This window comes from Mus musculus, chromosome 18 (assembly GCF_000001635.26).
Source record: "Mus musculus strain C57BL/6J chromosome 18, GRCm38.p6 C57BL/6J".
Taxonomy (NCBI): Eukaryota; Metazoa; Chordata; class Mammalia; order Rodentia; family Muridae; genus Mus; species Mus musculus.
The window spans coordinates 74,703,402-74,723,608 of record NC_000084.6 but is presented as its reverse complement, the minus strand read 5'-3'; the positions used below and the strand labels follow the sequence as shown (position 1 = coordinate 74,723,608).

General features: G+C 48.6%; 1 protein-coding gene across 4 annotated transcripts in view; it reads right to left on the bottom strand.

The window, feature by feature from the left end:
* Positions 1 to 20,207, bottom strand: part of Myo5b (myosin VB) — a 330,335-nt gene that overhangs the window by 49,090 nt on the left and 261,038 nt on the right. For 2 of the 4 annotated variants that reach the window (XM_006525714.4, XM_006525715.4), the window contains exons 22-28: positions 15,512 to 15,745; positions 9,977 to 10,061; positions 8,635 to 8,783; positions 7,531 to 7,650; positions 6,502 to 6,639; positions 2,707 to 2,772; positions 1,037 to 1,276 (exon numbers count right to left, since the gene is read on the bottom strand). In XM_006525714.4, coding sequence (XP_006525777.1) covers positions 1,037 to 1,276; positions 2,707 to 2,772; positions 6,502 to 6,639; positions 7,531 to 7,650; positions 8,635 to 8,783; positions 9,977 to 10,061; positions 15,512 to 15,745 — 1,032 coding nt within the window. The remainder of the gene's footprint in view (positions 1 to 1,036; positions 1,277 to 2,706; positions 2,773 to 6,501; positions 6,640 to 7,530; positions 7,651 to 8,634; positions 8,784 to 9,976; positions 10,062 to 15,511; positions 15,746 to 20,207) is intronic. The other 2 variants (NM_201600.2, XM_006525716.3) reach the window with 1 other exon arrangement.

The following is a 20,207-nucleotide window of genomic DNA, read 5'->3' as shown; positions in this document are numbered from 1 at the left end:
TAGGCCATCTTAGGTGGAAGGGCACACAGCCTTAGTAAGGTTTGGCTGTGGGGCACAGGCGTCAGCAGGGGTAGGGACAGGAGCTGAGAGGGATTGTGGGAGGAACAAGCATCAGAGGACACAATTCCAGCCTTATTACTGAGACTCTATCCCCCAGCCACACCCAGGGCCCATGTGTAGAGTGGCCTAGCCTGGTAAAGCCCACTGGACGAGCCAGGTAAACTCTAATCCCTCCCCCTCGCTGTCCAATCTGTCCTGGAAGGTAAGACCATCAGAAACAAACATGAAGGGGACCCACTACCTGTAAAGGCTGATAGAGAAATCTCCCCAGAGACAAAATGGAGAGACAAGGGCATGGAAAACAGCCCTGAGGTTATCCATCTGTCTTTTCTTTTCTTTTCTTTTCTTTTCTTTTCTTTTCTTTTCTTTTCTTTTCTTTTCTTTTCTTTTCTTTTCTTTTCTTTTCATTTGTACATATGGGTGCAATGCCCCCTCGCGGCCAGAAGATGGCACCAGATGCACACGGGGAGGGATTTATAGACAGTTGTGATCTGCCTGACATGTGTGCCAGGAGCTGAACTCAGGTCCTCTGCAAGACCGGTGAGGTGCCCATACCTACTGAACCATCTCTCCAGCCCCCTGAATCACATTAATCACATTCCCCCCCCCCCCCCGGAGACAGGGTTTCTCTGTGTAGCCCTGGCTGTCCTCGAACTCACTCTGCAGACCAGGCTGGCCTCGAACTCAGAAATCTGCCTGCCTCTGCCTCCCGAGTGCTGGGATTAAAGGCGTGCGCCATCACTGCCCAGCCTGAATCACTTTCTTAAATTCAGTAGATTCTAGACATTTCTAGCTTTCTCTCTTGAAAGAGGTCATGAAGACAGGGCACCAAATTCTTGGTCTGCTTTCAGAGACCCCCAAAGGCAGAGGTCCTGTTCTTTCAGGTTTAAGACCTCCCTGAGTAAAGACGTAAAATCACAAGCCCAGTGGCTCAGTGTCACTCCAACAAGCCCATCCATGGCTGCCACCCTATTACCATGTTCTTGCCAGACAGGCGGCGCTGGTCGGCATTCATGATCTGGGTCCTGAGGATCAGCACCTCCTCTTTGCGGACCTCGAGCTCCTCATTGGCCAGCTTGAGCTGGTTCAGGAGGAGGCTGTAGCTGTCTGGGGAGCTGTGGGTGGAGTTATCCTGCATGGCTTGGTCAGCGACAGCCTTCCTCAGCTCATTCAGGTCATTCTTCAGCTTCTTGTTCTCTGACTCAAGCTCCTGTCTCTGCAAGGCAGACAAGAGGCACACCTTGATGCCTGCTAGATCGGTGGCGGCATATCCCAGCTACCCTGTCTCTTCTCCTTCCTTAACTTTCCCTGTCTATCATGAAAGCGACGAGCCTTCTTTAGTGAGGACGCACATGGCTCAGGTTCTGACGACCTGAGTGGCCAGTCAGAGCTGAAACTGAACCCATTACCCCAAGTTCTCAGAGAAACACTCCTGATGCAACAGCACTGCCATTCAATCAGGATGCAATGTGTGCTTTGAGCACATTTAGCCATGAAACTCTTCTTTGTCGTAATGCTGGGCTGATAGCTCTGTGTGTGTGTTTGTGTGTGTGTGTGTGTGTGTATACATATGTAGGGCTATAGAGCAAAGCTATGCCCATCCTCCAGCTGAAAGCTGTAAACAACATGCCACTATTAGGACTTCCTAAAACTTGGTATCAACACATGCTTAGAGGCTTTCTAAGAACTTTTAATAACATGATATGCTTGTCAGAGTCCCAAGATGACGGAGCCAACTCCAGTGGGGGAATCTGTATGAGCTGAATGAGGAGGCCAGGGCAGATGTAGCTAGCTGAAGGATGCCAACACACGTAACATGAACGAACGTTGAAGGCATTAAGCTAAATGCTGTTCGCGGTCACAAGAAGATAAATGCCTTGAGTCCCTGGTAGGGGGCATCTTCACGAGAGGACAAATGCCACTGTAGGAGACATCTGGACAGTGCACAGAGACAGGAAATAGAATGGAGTCTGTGTGGGGCTGCGGGAGGGAGGATCGGAGTCTTCAGAGGAGACAGGCTTTGTAAGATGAATTACAGGGCTGAACAGCAGTGTACTGCTCGCAGGCTATGAATGTATCCTCCATTATTGACCCTCATACACACATTTAAAATGACTAACATGGTACATTTTATGCTATATACATTTTTACCACAGTAGAAAAAGATAGTTGGGAGGGAGAAGCCACAGAGATGACTCGATGTTTTTCTGGGCAATGGCCATTAGCAAATTAGTAACAGGTGCTCTATTAGTGACCAGTGGACTGTGGAATGGCCTCAGTGTGACGTCTTTGGGAGGGAAGGGTTTGGTCTGATGACTCTTCCCTCCTCCTGGGGCCTGGAGTCTCTACTGTTCTGCTCTGCCCTTTCCTGACCCATCAGCAGACCCTCTGCCTTACATTTGGATACTGTTTCAAAGTGAGTCTACTCCCGTGGCCACAATGTATTTTAACCCGAGCTGCTGCAAGTAGGAAAACGGGTTTCTTGGTATAAACACAAACTCCCCTTTGTATCAAAGATGAGGATGTGAGGTGTAGGAATAGAGCCACTTGCTTATCGCTCTACTGAGAGCAGGCTGGAAGCTGAGGACCTGGCTTCCTGAAGCCCATCTATGTGGTTTGTCTTCAACCAGAGGACAAATGGCTTACCTTCAGACTATTGTAGGCTATATCTGCGTCCTGGTCCACATCTAAGCCATTGTTCTGTTGTTCTACCTGCATAGGAGGACAGAGAGGTGAGCGCAGACCACAGAGCACGTGCTCTCCAGACATTTCTGAGACAGCCAAACTTCCTCATTCTACTTTGGCATGAAGAGATGGCAACCTCACCCTCCACAGGTGTATTCCCCACCTCCTCCAAATAGTAGCCCAGTACTCGGACTACCATGAGTCCCCCCATAACAACTCCTTCCTGTCCCCATGCTATCACATGGTCCTCACAGGTGCAGACTGGTTGAAGACGTATTACAAACACTAAGTCATGGGTTAAATTCTACAACCTTAGTACCTAAGTTCTAAATTCTCCCGGTGAATGTGACCTCCCTTGGGAATAGGGTCTTAGGGGATGTGACGTAGTGAGCCCAAATGCTTTGGGAGGAAAGAACACACAGATAAGACGGACATATTAACATGGAGGTGGGATTGGAGTCAGCTGTAAGCCCAGAACACCAGAAGCCAAGAGAAAGGCATGAGACAAGTCTTCCCTAATGCATGCAGGGGACAGTCACATCAAAACCTTCACTTCTGACTTCTAACCTCTGGAAGAATAAATATTTGTTAATAAATAATTGGGTTGGAAGTATTTTGTTTCAGCATCCCCAAGAGTTGTACACCCTGAATATTAATGTTGTCCTCGTGTTTTTGGGGTGTGCACTCAGGAGGTAATTCAAAGCTGCTTTTATGAAGTGGCTGGCTCATAGTAGGTGTACAGTCTCATAGTAGGTATACAGTGCATGCATCAGACTTCACAATGGGCAGCAGTCACTGTAATAACAAGTCTCCTAGGACACGGGTCAGCCAAGGACCTCAGATTCTGTGGGCAGTCCTTACTGTTGAATTGGCTGTTGAAAGGGGGCACAAACAACTTCCTAATTGCTTGGAGTGAGTTTAAGGGGGAGACATCCCTGAAGAATGTGGGTCTTTAGAACTAAGACCTAACTAATGGGGCATTTAATGAGATCGCCTAAGTCCCCGCAACCTGAAGCCCAGGGACACAGCTGTCACTGCTGTGGGTGGACCAGGGTGTCTGAGTTCAGAGTGAGCATCTTCTGCAGCCTCTTCCAGCTGAAGGGCATGTATGGTTGCTACACTGTTTCCTGCAATGTAAACCAGGAAAGGCTTGGCCTGGGTACCAACTTTTGCCTTGCCTCCCTCCATCACCAGAGGCACAGGGTACTGAATGACCCGAGTCAGCACTCCTGCTCTTAGGTAAGTGGCCTGCATTTGCATTCTGTGTGACATAGACATAACCCCTCTAAATGTTGATTACATTAGACTCTCAGAGCAAGAGGACCACATACTTGTACTTGAAGGGCTGTCCTACCATGTTTCTATGTCTGTTGGGAACACCGTAGGGACCAAGTTAACTGCCAGGCTAGGGGAAAAAGAACTGGATACACAGAGCAGATCCAGCAGGCACAGAGGCCCCACTCTCACAGTGGCTTAGCCACTCCCCATGGATGGAACACTCATAAGCTATATCGATATAGCCCAGCCAGGCTATATCGAGTATAAGGCCTCTAAGGCTGGGGACATGGGGCTGTATCACTCTAGTTGGCTTAGGACTCCTTCTGGAACCACGGGAAGACTCACAAACTTGATGTCTGTCTGCTTAACCTCAGGGGATGAGAGAGGATTCCACATTATTCCCCACACTACCCCTGTGGGCGGCCACACGCACGGCAGAGCCTACAGTTCTTGCTTGGTGGTTATATTTTGAGATTTCCCCTTTTACTCAGTATCCAGACACATCAATTCTGAAGCCAAGCTTCAAGAGCAATTTGGCATTTCTGAAATGCGGAATCCAGAAATCATGTCTGTAGGTGCAGGCGAGTATGTAGAAATTTCTATGCTGGCTGTATCAAATGCCATCTGCACAGATGGCCCATAACTTATGATGGTTGACTTAAAATCCCTTGACTTTATTTTTTTTTAATTTTGTTTTTGTTTTTGTTTTCATTTCTCGAGACAGGGTTTCTCTGTGTAGTCCTGGCTCTCCTGGAACTCACTCTGTAGACCAGGCTGGCCTCGAACTCAGAAATTCGCCTGCCTCTGCCTCCCAAGTGCTGGGATTAAAGGTGTGTGACTTTAGATGGCACAAGAGCAATGAGTGTTCACTAGAAATTGCCCTTCATTTCGAACTTTGACCTTTTTCCAGGAAGGTGATTTGCCACCCGAGTCTCACCAGTGTCACAGAGCAGTGGTAGCTCTCTATTGTCCCCAGTGATCATGGCGGTGAACTGTCCACACCCTGTGGGTGCGTTGTTGCTAAGTTAGAGTGTCTGGAAGGTTGGAGGACTAAAGGATATTTTAACGATGCACATTTTCAACATACAATGGGGCTTTGGGGATACAACTCTAAGAGTATCTGTCCACTGTCTGATTTATGTTTGTCTGTCAGGATAGCTTTTCCTTATAATTGGAAGTCCTTCATTTACCCAATGGCTTCACTGCCTCCTCTTAACCTAATCCACCGGGAGATTTTACACCACCGCCAAGATTTACCTGTTCACCTAACGCTTATTAAACAAGACAAAACACACACACACACACACACACACACACACACACACACACACACCATCCCCAAGACTCTGACAGCCAGCCCCACCCCAGAGTCTGCAGCACCTCAGACTGCAAAGGGAAGAAAGGTGTTATCAGAAGAGAGTCTGGGTCCAAGATGTGGGGATCGAGGAGGGAGGAGGGGGAGAGGAGGGGCCAAGGAAGACGGTCAGATCCCACGATTTTCAGTTTAGGCTTGAGAATAGATCTGCTAGTGATATGACCCAGGGATGGACTTGAATTCCACAACAAGTGTTCCTCACAGCTTCAAAGTAAGACAAAGTGGTTCTTATCTCCTGACAGCTCTCTGCCGCCGCCGTGCTGACAGGTTTGTAATCAACGGCGTTCACAGCCACACTACAACATTATTTTTTTATTTCACACCCGGGCTACATTTGCTACTCCAAACCCGATTCAAATTCCCCAATGGCTAAGTTTGTCTCCTGCATTTTTACCTGTCTTAAAAAAAAAAAAAGAAACTATACACAGCGCCTGCGTGTGTATGCATGTGTGTGTGTCTGTCTGTCTGCCACGGTATCTGTGAGAAAACCAGAGGACAGCTTGCAGGAATCAGTTCTCTCCTTCTATCATGTGTGTCCCTCAGATCACACTCAGGTCAGCAGGCTTGGCAGTCGATGCCTTCATGAATACTGAGAGACATCTTGCTTTTGTAACGCCCACTTTGTATACTTGCTATGAGCCTGATACTGGCATAGTTCTGGGTGCCCCCAAAGTCCTTGAGACAGAGAAATTACCTTTAGGTGTAAAGTTTCACCCACAGTATTCTTTCAAGACTCAAGAGGATAAGGGTGACTTCAGTCGTGATGATGTAAGGCATGGCCATAGGTAAGGAGGGTCTCCTTTAACTCTGATCCTGGTGGCTGAGCTCATGCTAGATTCCAGGCATGAGAGGGTGGTGGACTTCCTCTGCTAAATGTGACGTCTGCTGTATTGTTTCCTCTGCCCCTGATGCCATGCCTCTGGCATGAGCTCCCACAGACTCCCTACTGCTTCTCAGTGGAAATTCTTTGCCCTGGGACACCCAGAGAGAGAGAGAGAGCATGCCCTGCACAGATGCACCAGGGTGGGACACTCACAGAGGATGTTCTGAAGCCCACCGCCATGGAGCCCCCACGGCTCCCTCGAGAGCGGTCACTCACGCACCTGCCCTTTCTTGCTGTCCTGCTGTCCCTTTTCTAGCTGTGCCTGCAGCTTCTTCCTCTCCTGCTCAAGTTCGCGCACTCTCTTCTGCAGCTTCAGGAAGACGGTCATGTCCATGGCTGCCTTCTCTATGCCAATCTCCTGCCAAGGAAGAGGGGTGCCCAGAAGGTGGTTTTCACAGCACAAATGCTCCAGGGAACACACAAGGCCTCGCTGCCCACCTCTGTAGCAGCCATCTGCCTCTTTGCTTCTCCCCAACACCAACCCTTGCCTCCAACACAAAGCCAGCATCAAACCACTAGTGTTTCCCTTAGAAAAGCTAGGGCTGCGGGCTTGCTCTCTTCAATAAGGTCTCTGTCTCAGCCCTTCACATTCATCCTGTGTGAGCCACTTAAACGGCCCCTCACCTACTCTAAGAACACATGCAAACAGGCACAGGCATTTTCTCTGGAAGGTAAAAGGGAATCCACTTCCGGAAAATGGCATTACAAGAGAGAAACTAAATCTCAGGACCGTAGTGCGTCCTGAAGGGAATTACTGTGGCCTCCGGTCACTGTCAATGTGACACTCGTACCTGATTGTAACTTGAAACAAGTAACATTCGCCCTGCTGTGGAGCCCGTATCTCCAACAGATCTTAATACATGGATTTCCCAGTGTACTTCTGTCCTTTCTGATCAATATCTGGATTTTACTATGTGGGTTATGCATGTACACAAACATGTGTCCGCCTGTTGGTAGGCAGTGTGTGTAAGCACCTATGCAGCCTGTTTTTACATGTTGGAAGCGTGATGATATTCTGCCTCATGTAATGAGCACAGTTCAGGACCAGCCTCACTGCCTGTGAGCCACAGAGCATCCACGCAGGATGCTGCGCTGTACATCCGACTGTGTGCTGCTAAGTTCACTGCATCCCAGTGACCCTGGGCCCTCTGAGCCACCTCTAACAGAGCAGTCTATCTCTGTTGGGTAGTTCCATGCAGACAATTAAATGTCCCCCGCAGGACAACTGCAAACAGCACCCCAGACCTACCTCCACCTGCTGAAGGGCATCCTCAGTGTCTCCGATTTCGGAAGTGGAAATGGAGGGGTAATTGGAGTCAGATTCTAAGCTGCTTTGGTTCGATGGGTTCTTCCTGTGGCCCGGAGTTTGCTGCTCAAGGAGAAAAAAAAATGTGACAACTCATAACCAGCTCGTATTAATGCGAAGTAACTTCTCAAGGAACCCTGGACACCGGTCACTGCTTCACTGTCACAGCTCTGGGCAGTAATGCTCCTTGGAACAGTGGATAAACAGTTATTCCTGTGCATGCCAGGCAAATACTCTATGAATGCTTTACAACCCATAACACCCAGAAAGCGAGGCGAGAACAGCCTTTCACTCAAGCCGTGCCCTCAGACTGCATACAGTGGACCGTCTCCACAGTCTTGAAAGAAACCCTTTCTGCAACCCTATCCCATTCCACCCCATTCTGCTCGTGAAAACGAGAGCAATTAGAAACAGCGCGTACCTTCCGTGCTATTCATTTAAAAAGACCTTCCCGTTTGTTTTGTTTTGGCAGCTGGCTTGTCTTTAAGAGTGAAAACCGAGCTTGGTGGAATTTATAGATTTCTATTTCAGTTCCTCTTCTGATTCCTTTCCTGGTTTCCATGCAACTAACTCACTGATGTTGAATATGTATGTTGGGAGGGAGTATTCTTACGAGTAAAGAAGAGTGTCAAATCCTGAAATGTCACAAAAATATCTTGTATTTTGTCAGAGAGTAGGAGACCCAACCAGGTTCCAAGGGTCTCTCTCCACATGGACCAATGAAGCTGAGGTCAGAGCCTACAACACCACTGTCTCAACAGTGGAATTTTCTAGAACAAGAAGCAGATGACATATACACATACAGAAAAATAATTCTTAACTTCCTAAGATCTCAATAAGACCTCGGCTTTCGGAAAGAGCACCCTCAGAACTGATCGCCGGCCGGCAGCTTCCTAACCAGAGTTCACATAGGATTGAAAGAACAGGTGGTCCTTGCACACATGCGTGCTGAGCATGGCAGTGCCAGAGGGCAAGGGCTATACAGCCAGCTCTGAAGAGGCAGAAAGGGAAGCCATTGCCACCAGGCAGCAGAGCTGCCTCCCTTGCCTTTAGGATCGTCACCTCGTCCCGAAGGTTCTCATATCTCTGCTCCAGCTGGGAGTACTCCTTCACGAGGTTCTGGTACCTGGACCGTTCCTCCTCCAGCTCCTTCTTCATCAGGAGGTTCTCTTCCACAGAGCTCTGCGAAGATTCAGCTGAGAAGCAGGCATGGGAAGCTGGGTTTCAGCATCTGAGGGGAATCCTCAATTGCACATGCCCTGCTAGGAGCATTCTGACTAATCTCTTGTTGAGAGGCTGCCCACCACAGGCTGGTCCCAGAAGCTGTGGGGGAGTCTCTCATGTTCCTCACCAACTGTGGAGTTGAGGAGGGGCTCATTATTCTGAACCAAGGGTTTAGACAGGAGGAAGAGTGACCCTGCTCTCAGGAAAGCAGGGAGAGAGACTCTGGATATACATGAGCACCCCCACCCTGCCCACGTGGTCGCCTCTCTTGTGACAACTGACATTAAGAACTATTGGCAGCATTTCCAGCTGAACCATTCTAAACTCTCATTGTAATCCTTATCTGCCAGGTCCTTGGAGACCAGAGCAGAGGTGATATAGGGAGAAGCGGGCAAGGAACCTAAGAGATTCTGATGGTCTTTTTTCTCTTGCTAACCTTGTATCCATAGTAACGGAAAGCAAGTTTTTTTTTTTTTTTAAGGGCAACTTGAAAGCAGCTTGTATTTTCACAAGATCTCAGGCTGGTGGGGGGCTGTGGCGTTATGAAGTTTGGCTGCCAGGTGAGATGGGTGAGGACCATGAGCGTGGGAGGGGACCTGGCTACCACTGAACAGATAAGAACTGGATTTATGTGCTTGCCCTCAGCCAAGTGAGTCACAGGGTGGGTGGCAGCGTGGAAGTTGAGGGGCACTGGAGAGAGGCTTATCTGGAGTCTAATCAGAGACCCTGTCTTTCAGCAGGCAATACAGTGACCATCTGACAGGAGACACAGCGATAAGGAAGAACAAGACAAATGTAAAGCCACCACCTGGGTGAGCGCCAGCTTAGGCACTTCAGCTGTGCACCTCGCTCACGCCTCTCACAAGTCCTTCCAGGTCTGTCTTTCCTGCCCAGTTTCAGGAGGATACTTGCACACACTTAGAGAGCTGGGCATAGCCGGGCCATGCTTTGACTATGGGGTCTCCAGATACAAACCTGCATTCCAGGTCTTTCTGTGAAGTATGGATTTCCCTTTCAATAGACTCTTCAAACAAACGGCACCGCTGGATCTTAAACCTGACCTTCCTTTTCCCCAGCTCCCCCTTAGGGAAGCCCTTCTTCCTCTCCATCAACTAGCAGGCTAGGAAGACCGGTGAAGAGTGTGGAAAGCTGGTTCGGTGCTTACCTTTTGACTGGCACAGGATTTGGTTGTTAAGGTATTCTTTTTCATCCTTCAAGAGGGCATTTTCATGTTCCAGGTCTGCAACTCGCTGAAAGAGATCACCAAGTAAAATAAAACAACAACAACAACAACAACACCCCGGAAAAACCCCTTCCCATGTAGTGAGAGAAGAGGAGGCTGCTTTGGAGGCCTTTGGAGGAGATGGCTTTCTGATGATCTAATGCTCTAATTAGGAAAAAGAGATTCAACCAAAACTGCTTTCATTCTGAAGGAAAGTTATGGACAGAGAGGGAAAAAAAAATCCACGTTCAAGACAAAATGGCTCAAACCGCTTGTGGTCATCTAGGTTTCCCAGAGACCCTAACTGTTTATACGCAGCGTCATTCCTTATTGAGGAATGCACAGAACACAGAGCCTTCCATGCCTGTGAACCTGTGTGTCTCTCTTGCTGAATCATGAGCTGTCAAATCTGAGTCTTAGGAAAGCTCACAGTGGACACATCATCGCTGGTCTTTGTCCTGTCTGCCCTTTCTTGCCTCAGTGTTCTGGGCTCTGAGAGAGGGAAACACATTCGGTACTGACATTCAGATATTTAATTCTAGCGTGTGGCTCCTGACAACACTGCCGAAAAGGAAACACGAGGTGATGGGGTTGGGGGGGAGGTTTCATCAGTAAATGCCCTACTTAAGAAAATCGATTCAACCAAAGGCAAATATGACAGCATAAATAAATGAATAACAAGAAAAAGAGGCATTATTAAAGAAAAAACTAGGACTTCTGAAGAGAAAAAATTGTGACCATAGAAACAAATATTTGTATTTTAAAGTAACAATATAGGCAGATGTCCTAAAAGACTTTGAAAACATTAGTTGATATTAAGTATGAAAAAATGGCCAAGTCACTCAGAAATCCCATTCCTAATTATAAACCTAGGAAGAATAAAAACCTAATCTCTATAAAACTTGTACAAAGGTGACTGTAGTAACATTTATAGTTTCATGGTAGTCAGAAAGTAGAAACAGCTAAATGTTAATCAACAAACTGGCTAGATGTTAAGACCCTAGAACTGAAGATAACCACTTGCCTGTGATGCAGGACATGGAGATGCCAACTTTTAACTGACCAGAGAACTCTTCTCTGCTGGCTAACACTACATAATGCTAGAAGGTACTGTTGAGACTGTCAAGGGGACGGGCGAAGGGCATCACTGGTCTTATCCAGTGCTAAACCGAGCATGCGACATACAATACTGATCTGCCTGGGAGGATGTAATAGTGGTTACTGGGGTAACCAACCACTTTCTGATGTTATACAAGGTCTGTTCCATAGGTGAGGTTTCAAGCTAGGATTATAAATCCATGACTTCTCAAGATGGTAGACCTTGCTGGGGAACTTACTGTTGTTTTGCTACGTGGTTCTGATGTCAAACTACCTTCTAATATTCACGTTTACACCTATAGGTTTTTGCTCCTCACAGTTCAGAGAAGCTACATTTTGCATGGGTTGATGCAGAGTCATAACTGGTCAAAATGCCAAGTTTAAGTCACTGTCAGTGCTTGCTGTGGGGGGGTCATCCATATTAATTGTCCTACCCCGTGACCACCCAGGACTCAGGGACACTCTACAGAGGGATGGGCAGAAAGGATGTAAGAGCTGGAGGATGAGGAAGAGAGGTGTAGAATATCGACTTCTGGACATGACTGACATTCACATTAACTCACAGCAGTGGTGGGTACCTGCACATGATCAAGGAAGGAAATATCCCAGCAATGATGGGGCAGGGAACTCTGAGGTTCCACCCTTGGTGGAGGAACTACAGGCAGCTGATGCCTACTCAGAGAAGTCACTGTCCTTTGAGGACACAGTCACTGGTAGGTTGCCTATGACCCATACCCATCATTCAGTGGATGCCCCATGCCACGTGTATATGGGTGGCAGTAATCTGACTCAAGGAGTTATTCAAACCAAGACAAAAAATAAGGACATGAAGTTTTGTAGGATGGGGCATCAGAAAGACTTGGAAAGGAATAGTAGCAATGGATTCACATAACAAATTTAAAATATTTTAAAAACTCGGGGGTGAGAGGTCTGTGAGATGGTGGTATCTCAGAGAGAATGGTGACTCCCATCAAGCCTCCATCTGACAATTGTCTGAGCTTGGTCCCCAGGACCCAGATGGTAGAGAGGACTGATGACTCTTAAAAGTAATCCCCTCTCTCTCTCTCTCTCTCTCTCTCTCTCTCTCTCACACACACACACACACACACACACACACACACACACGAGACAATGTTCTTAAATATGTAGGTAGTAGACTTGTAACGCAAAAGTTGAAATTAACAGCCCTCAGAATACTTGAGTAAAGTTGAAATAATGATTGAATCTTGCATCTCCAAGATAGCCCAGGAGATGTGCTTGAGTCATTCCCAAGCTCACAGAGCCTCCAATGCTAAGACTGGAGCTGCTTCTCTCTGGAGGTTTCACGGGCCATAGCTGTTCTGTGATCAGAAGGCACTTCCAGGTCTGACCCCCATCTCTCTGCCAAATGCTCAGTACCCTTCTCCTCCTGGCTGCTCAGAACAACTCAGGACCATCACAGAAGTCCCCACGGCTAATTCTCACCTCACTTATCGAGGCACCTCTGGCTGTCACTCATGAACCACACCCCACCCCCTAAGGTACCCCATCCCCTTTACTCATCTTTCTTTAATAGCATGTGATAAGATAATCTAAGAAGGACTTTACTCTCGACCTGTTTTCTAAGAATGAAAAAAATTTTTTTTTGACTATTATTTTTGTTCTGCTGTGTAGCATGGTCTGTAACACACAAGGCTCTCAATAAACACCTGCTGAGTGAAGGATGCGGACGTCTATCATTCTGTGTAAGATCTGTTGCCCACAGAGACGAGCTAAAGCTCCCTCTAAGAACTGTCAGCCTCGTCATGGAACCACAGATTCTGAGACAGTGAGAATTCGATCCTGAGTATAGCAGGCCCAAGCATCCCTGAAGACTCAATGCATGAGAGCACCATACTCTCTCCAGACAGCTGCCCCTTGCTTCCAGTCAGCAAACTCTCAAAGCTAAGGCCACACACTGGAACCAGCCATCAGCAGAGGTAGCCACACACTGGAACCAGCCATCAGCAGAGGTAGTCCTATGGCTGATAAGATGATGCAGCACACAACCTGATGTACCAGTGTGAGCACTCAGAACCTCAGGCCCACGAGACACCTGGGCCATGCCCAGGCCGCCTCAGGGCCAAGCAGTTGGCTGCGGGTCACTTTTCCTTTCCTGCTGCAACCTTGCACTGAGCTAGGCTCTGTGTAACCTTCAGAGCACCTTATGGATTTAGGAGCTACTGCCTCTATGCCAAGGGCAGCCCGGGGAGCCACCTCCTCCCCAAATCGCAAGGTCACACAAAACAGCACAGCTGCATGACGGAACACAAGGAACAAAGAGTCCCAGTGAGCTGCTCTGTGGAGAGGCTGAAGTAATGTCTTCCTTAGTATAAAATGGTAGGGTGGAGTGTGTGACAGGGGCAGCTGCATGCCCTGCAGGCACAGAGATGGAGTCCCATGGTAGCCCATAGCACTGTCATGTGGTCTACCAGGTAAAATCATCAGAGGTGGCAGCCCCAAGTGTTCCAGCATGCCAGTTCCAATACAGCATTTGCAGTTTCTACTGACAGAAACATCAAACCCATTAATTAAACATCTACCAGCAGCCGGCTCTGTCCCTGGGCTTTGCTGGCCTCATCAATCTCACTGAATGCAGAGAAAGACCCTGGAGCTGACCAGAAGGAGACCAACTGTCTTCTTATTCAGCACGTGCTCAGGCTGGAGACTGCTTCTGCTGAGCATTAAACCCTGGCTAGGCAGATCCTAGAATAGAAACCAAGAGCAGCTGTCCCTTGACCATTCTTCAACTCCTGCAAAAAAAAGGGTTCCACAGACCCTACAGAAAGGACAATGTCTGTTTCCCATTTCCTAAAAAGAGTGATCCTCCCACCACATTGATCATGTCATGCCTGTCTTTTGTTCACATAGGTGGCATGTATTTGTTTGGAGTTAGAGATGAGGGTCTTAACCCGGTACAGTGGTACACATTTTTTTTTTTATCCCAGCATGTAGGAGGCAGAGGCAGGTAGATCTCTGTGAGTTCTAGGCCGGCCAGGGTCACAGAGTGAAACCTCATCTCCAGAGACAGCCAGGGGAGCAGTGTCTGCTCCTGTCAAGCTCCTGTTTGGTTCAGTCCCAAGGCCAACAGGCTCTTGGCAGCAGCTGTTTTTTAAAGAGATCAGGACGGACTTTGCTTCTCTGTTTTGTTTTACCAAGGAAGTTTTCTTACAACAAACCTTTACCTACCTTTGGATGGAAAACCCAGCTATTTTAGGTGCCCTGAGGCCCTGACTCAAAAGTTTTGTGGGTAGCAGGGATGGCAAATGAGAGTCCTCAGCTGGGAGGAAGAAACAGGGAGGCAATGGAGAGCCAAAGACCAGAGAGCAGGGCTGAAGTCTGATACTCAGCTAGAAAATATACAAGACTGCCAGTGCAAGTCCAGAAGCAATCCTAGAGGTGACCAAGGCCATGTGTGCAGGTGTATTTATGTGTATACACACACACACACACACACACACACACACACACACACCCCTACACATGGGCACCATGGCTGGTAGGGGTTCTTGCACTCACCTGACAATATAGGTAGGGTTAGGGCTAGTATTTCTGTGCCTGCCCCAGGGGTGCCAGCATTGTCTGTTCTAATTTCAGAGCTTTTCTTCCAGCACCAACCAACACTGACTCTCCTTCCTCAGGTTCCCAATCCATGTAACTCTCTATTCTATATGTTGGACAGATACTATAGTGTGGGCAATGCACTGTCTTCCTTCTAGTTGGGTCACGGTAGAGATAGGGAGGACAGAGGCGTTCTCAACCCATAGACAGCCCTCCAATGGCACTGTGGGACTTCTCCTTGTTGGAAGAGCTGCCTTGGGAGAGTTCAGAAGAGCTTCTTTGTAGCTGAAAGTTAGGAGCAGTAGAAGCAACAATAGGAAGTCCTGTTTCATGGACCTTCCATAAGTAAGCCTTAAGAACAAGAGTGGGAAAGTTGGCTACAGCCAGCAGAGTAGACCTCCCCGACAAAAGGGTTTCCTGGTGGGCATGATGGCTAGAGGCTGCTGAGGCCCTGGAACATGTAGCACATGTCACCTCTCTCACCAAGGACCAGCTCTGTGCAGTTTCCCTGGGAACTTACTCAAGGTTTTAAGAAAGATGAGCAAAGCCAGACACCATTTACTCTCCCCAGGGATGTGACAAGGCTTAGCTAATGATACCAGCTCAATCAACACTGGCTCAGGGATCAGACATTTGCTACGAGACCCAAATGCACAGCATCCATGAAATGAGGGGTGGCTTGTCTGTGGACACAAGCCCTGGAAATCTCGGAAATTTGTTCAGCATGAAGAATCACCTCCTACAGGTGCTCCGCCCACCAGCCCTTCACCAGAAAGTCTTGGTCCTCCGGTGCATGCATACCTTTCTCAGCTCGCCATTCTCCTTGTTGTGAGCATCCTCCAGGACCCTGCGCTCCGAATGAGCCTTCTGTAGTTCAGTGCGCAGGCTCTGAACCTCCTCCTGCAGCTGAAGGCTGGTATCAGCCTCCTGGTTCTGCTGGTAATGTGCCAGCTCCTTCTTCAGCTTCTCCACCTCCACGGCATGACTGGAGGTGACTGCAGACAGCTGCTCTGACAGAGTCTTGAACTCTTTGTTCTGTAGAGAGCATCGGCAGATGGGGTGGGAGGGAGGGTAATAAACAACAAAAAGAGAGGGTTATCAAGCCAGGAAGAATCATGAAGGCCACCAGAAAAAAAAAAAAAAAAAGACTTGTAGGGCAGAATTAAAGCTCAGAATAATTACATGCTAGTACAGGCAGTCTTGGGGCACCCCCTGACCCTTTAAACTCCTGTGTGGACCTAGAAGCAGAGGAAGACACAAACAGTAGTGTTGACAGAAATAGTTCAAGGAAAACATGTGAGCACTCACACAGAGTAGGTTGCTGGTGCAAGAATAATGGAGCCAGCTTCTTGGATCTGCAGTTTTGGCCTCTTCAGCCTCCCCATCCCTTCGCATTAAGAGCTCCTAGCTTTGGACTTACAGGCACAAAGAGCTGTAACCTAATCCCTTCCTCTGAGACAAAGGACCCCTTCAGTATCCTTTCTTTCAAGGAGGCCTTCCAAGGGGCCCCAGGGTCTCTCTTGCCACCTGTCAACATGGCTCACCAACTTTCACTGGAGAGATTGACATCTGACAAGACTCAGCTACAGACTGTGCACCCAGTCAGCCGACAGCTGATGTGTGCAGCAGGCCCTGAGATCCTACTTCTGGAATGAAGCTCACATAAAGGACGGGCAGAAGTCGGGGCTGGGAGGATGGAGAGGATGGGAGGCAGGGGGAATTGGAGCAGGGGATGGAGAACGCTCAGAATCAGTAGGCGAGCGGAACTCATTGATTACCCTCCATTGCTGGACTCCACAGCAACTCCAAGCAGAACAGAGCTGTCAGCTAAAATGCCAATAAGCCAGGGCATCAGAAATCAATGACTAATTCACAGAAAAATTAAACCTCACATAAGCTCTCAAAAAAAAAAAAAAAAGCTGTTGCCACCTATATAGCAGCACATGGCTCACACAGCACATGGCTTGAGCATGTAATCCTTGTGTGCAAGATTCCCCACACTCTCTGCAAGCTCCAGGCACAGCCTGCTTCTCCACTCATCTGGGCTTGCTGTTAGCTTCATCTGGAGAGTCTAAAAGAAATCCAGTTAAGCGGCATCTACTTAAAAAGAGCAACACCTGTGTGAACTGTTCACCAGGGTCCAGGTCTACTCTGGAGGCACAGGGCCCCTGCACAGGTGGAAGGCAGGTTCGGCTAGCTACTCTGTCCTCATGTCTGCTCTGGGATGCGAGTGAGCTCAGATGGGCTGTCAAGTCTCACTGGCAGGGCCTGGACCAGGTCGACGAGGGTAGAGAGGTGGCTGAGGAGGTGCCTGGATGGGATTGGTTGGAATATGAAAAGAGGGACGTGCTGTGGTGGAGGCAGGCACATGTGGAATGCAGATGTTTCTGGAAAGCCCAGCTTTCCTGGTCCTGATGCTACCAGAAACCTGACTCAAACACTGGGGAAGGAGGTGTCTGCTGCTGCTAGGCCTGGGCCTGAGGTGGCCTTATCCTTGGCCCTCTGTGTCTTTCATCCAGTCACTCACTTTTCTGTGGCCCACTTCCCATATAAACTACAGGTAAGAGAAAAATCCCCATCTGAGAAGGCCATTATTGAGACATAGGGAACAACGTGCTTATCTGGCACGTGCCACACAGCCAGTAACTCAGTAACTGTTAGAGAGCCTCACTGGCCTGTGGTCTCCATGGAGTCCCTTAGGCTGCTCACAAAAGCCTCTGCTTCTGCCAATCCCACACCCACTCATCACCCCACCCCCACCCCCTTGCCATTCATACAACCCCTGCATCTGGCATCCCATCGCTGTCTGTTTTGAATCTTAAACCTGGGACCCCACAACCAGACTTATTGTGGTTTTTCAGTCAGAGGGAAAATCATTGCAAGACTCTTTATGGTGAAGTCAACAGAGCCTGCTGCCGACGAGTACTCGCTTTGGGTGAGCACTGTACCTCATTCATGCCTATGAACACTACCTTCGGTGAGGGTGACTGATAACCCTGGATAGTTCACAGCGGTGAAAACTGGAATCCAGAAAAGTCACAGAGCTGTACATTTTTTTGCACACTGGTTTTCTAACATGTATGGATGCCCTCAAGAATGGCAAAATATGGATTAATGTAGTATTTACTTAGTGGCTATTACAGTCTATTAACTACCCCAAATCAAACCGATTTAAAGGCCACTGACTCAACTATTGATTTGGGTTATATTTTTTTCTAATAAAAAAGGATCCAGAGACTGCCCCACCTGGGATTCATCCCATATGCAGCCAACAAACCCAGCCACTATTGCGGATGCCAAGAAGTGCTTGCTGACAGGAGCCCTGTATAGCTGTCTCCTGAGAGGCCCTGCCAGAGCCTTACCGATACAGATGCGGATGCTTGCAGCCAACCATCAGACTGAGCAAAGGGACCCCAATGGAGGAGTTATGGGAAGGACTGAAGACCTGAAGGGGTTTGCAACCCCATAGGAAGAACAACAATATCAACCAACCAGACTCCCCAGAGCTCCCAGGGACTAATCACCAACCAAAGAGTACACATGGAGGGACCCATGGCTCCAGCTGCATATGTAGCACAGGATGACCTTATCTGGCATCAAAGAGAGGGGAGGCCCTTGGTCCTGTGAAGGCTTGATGCCCCATGGTAGAGGAATGCTAGGGCAGTGAGGTGGGAGTGGGTAGGTAGGTAGAGGAGCACCCTCATAGAAGCAGGGGGTGGGGAAGGGGTGGGATAGGGGGTTTGCTCGGTACAGAGTCTGCTCTCTGTAGTGGGGGGGGGTCCTCAGCCTTAAGACATGAACTTGGGGTGCTCATCTTCTCTGGTTTTGCCTTCTACTTTTCTTCCCATGGTAGTGGGAATACTCTCACCAGACTCCTGTGACTGAGACACTGCCTCCCATGTCATGCTATTCTGAGAAGTGACTTGGGATATTTATCTCTGGTTTCTCAGGCCATGTACATCTTTCCTTGTGGCTTAACGACTGAAGAGAGCAGTTGCCTAGATTGCTCTAGGAATTGCAGGGGAAAAGACACCCAACTTATTTCCCAATAGCTGATCTGCCTATCAAGGGATCTCCACTGCCCATGGTCATGTGTGCCCATGTGTGCACACAGTGATATGTGCCCATGCTTCTGCCACCACAGGTGCCACACAATGCTCACCAGCCCCAACGATATGAGACTTTTATGAGCATGACCTCAAACTGACGGGAGAGCCTCTGTTTGGACTGAAGAGCATTCCTCACATGTCCCGAGAGCTTCTCACTGGGAATGATCTGGAAACCCAGCCAGAGGTGGCAAAGCCTCCCTGAAAGCAGCTTCAATCTCAGCCAGGCTTTTTCCTGGCTGTGCATCCTTTGGTTGGTTACTTATCCCCTCTGTGCCCTTAAGTGCACTCATGGTTAAAATGGAGATGATAGCAATACTTATCCCATAGGTGTGGTGAAGATCAGTGGGTTAAGGCATGGGTACAGTGCCTGGCATGAAAACCACAAGGGAATCAGTGTGAGAAAGATCTCACATGTTCCCTGATTACCTGCTGTATACAGGGAGCCTTGCCCAGGGTGACAGCATCTGCCACTGCTCACAAATGTTTGCCGAGCAGAAAGCTTAAGGCGAGAGCTTTATTTAAAAATAGGCCTTTCAAATCTGCTTCTCTCCGACGTTCAAGCACGTGGGGTGGGAAATACCGTGTTATTTTTATCCTCTGGAGTTGACCTCACACACCAGCAAGGCCAATACTGAGCACTATCTGAAACCAGGGCCCAGGGGGGGCCTGGGTACACAGATGCTCCTCCCTAGTAGGGACAGTGGCTTTAGTCGCCTTGTCCTCTGGCCACACTGTGTCTAGAAAAGTGACTCAGTGGTCACTGGCACTGACAGTCCTGACAGAAACAGGGGACACCGTGGTGCTTTGTGTTTTCACAGACCTCTCCCTGACTTGCTGGGTCACCACAGGCTGACCAGGGTAGGAAGTGGGCATCCCCAGCTCACACTGGGAGGGCTGTCTTTTTATACTGAGCATTTGTACCGGCTGGTTTTGTGTATAAGCTCGACACAAGAATCACCAGAGAGGAAGGAGCCTCAGTTGAGGAAATGCCCCCATGAGATCCAACTGTAGGGCATTTTCTCAATTAGTGATCAGCGGGGGAGAAGACCAATGGATGGTCCTATCATGGGTGGTACCGTCCCTGGGCTGGTGGTCCTGGGTTCTATAAGAGAACAGGTTGATCAAGCTATGGGGAGCAAGCCAGTAAGCAGCACCCCCTCCATGGCCTCTACATCAGCTCCTGCCTCCAGCTTCCTGCTCTGTTTGAATTTCTGGTCTGGCTTCCTTTGATGATGAACTGTGATGTCGAAGTCTAAGCCAAATAAACCCTTCCCTTCCTGACTTACTTTTGGTCATTGCGTTTCATCACAGCAATAGTAACCCTAACTAAGACAGCATCCAAGCCAACACTCTGGGTAACTCCAAGAGAACACATACCCAGGGCACTG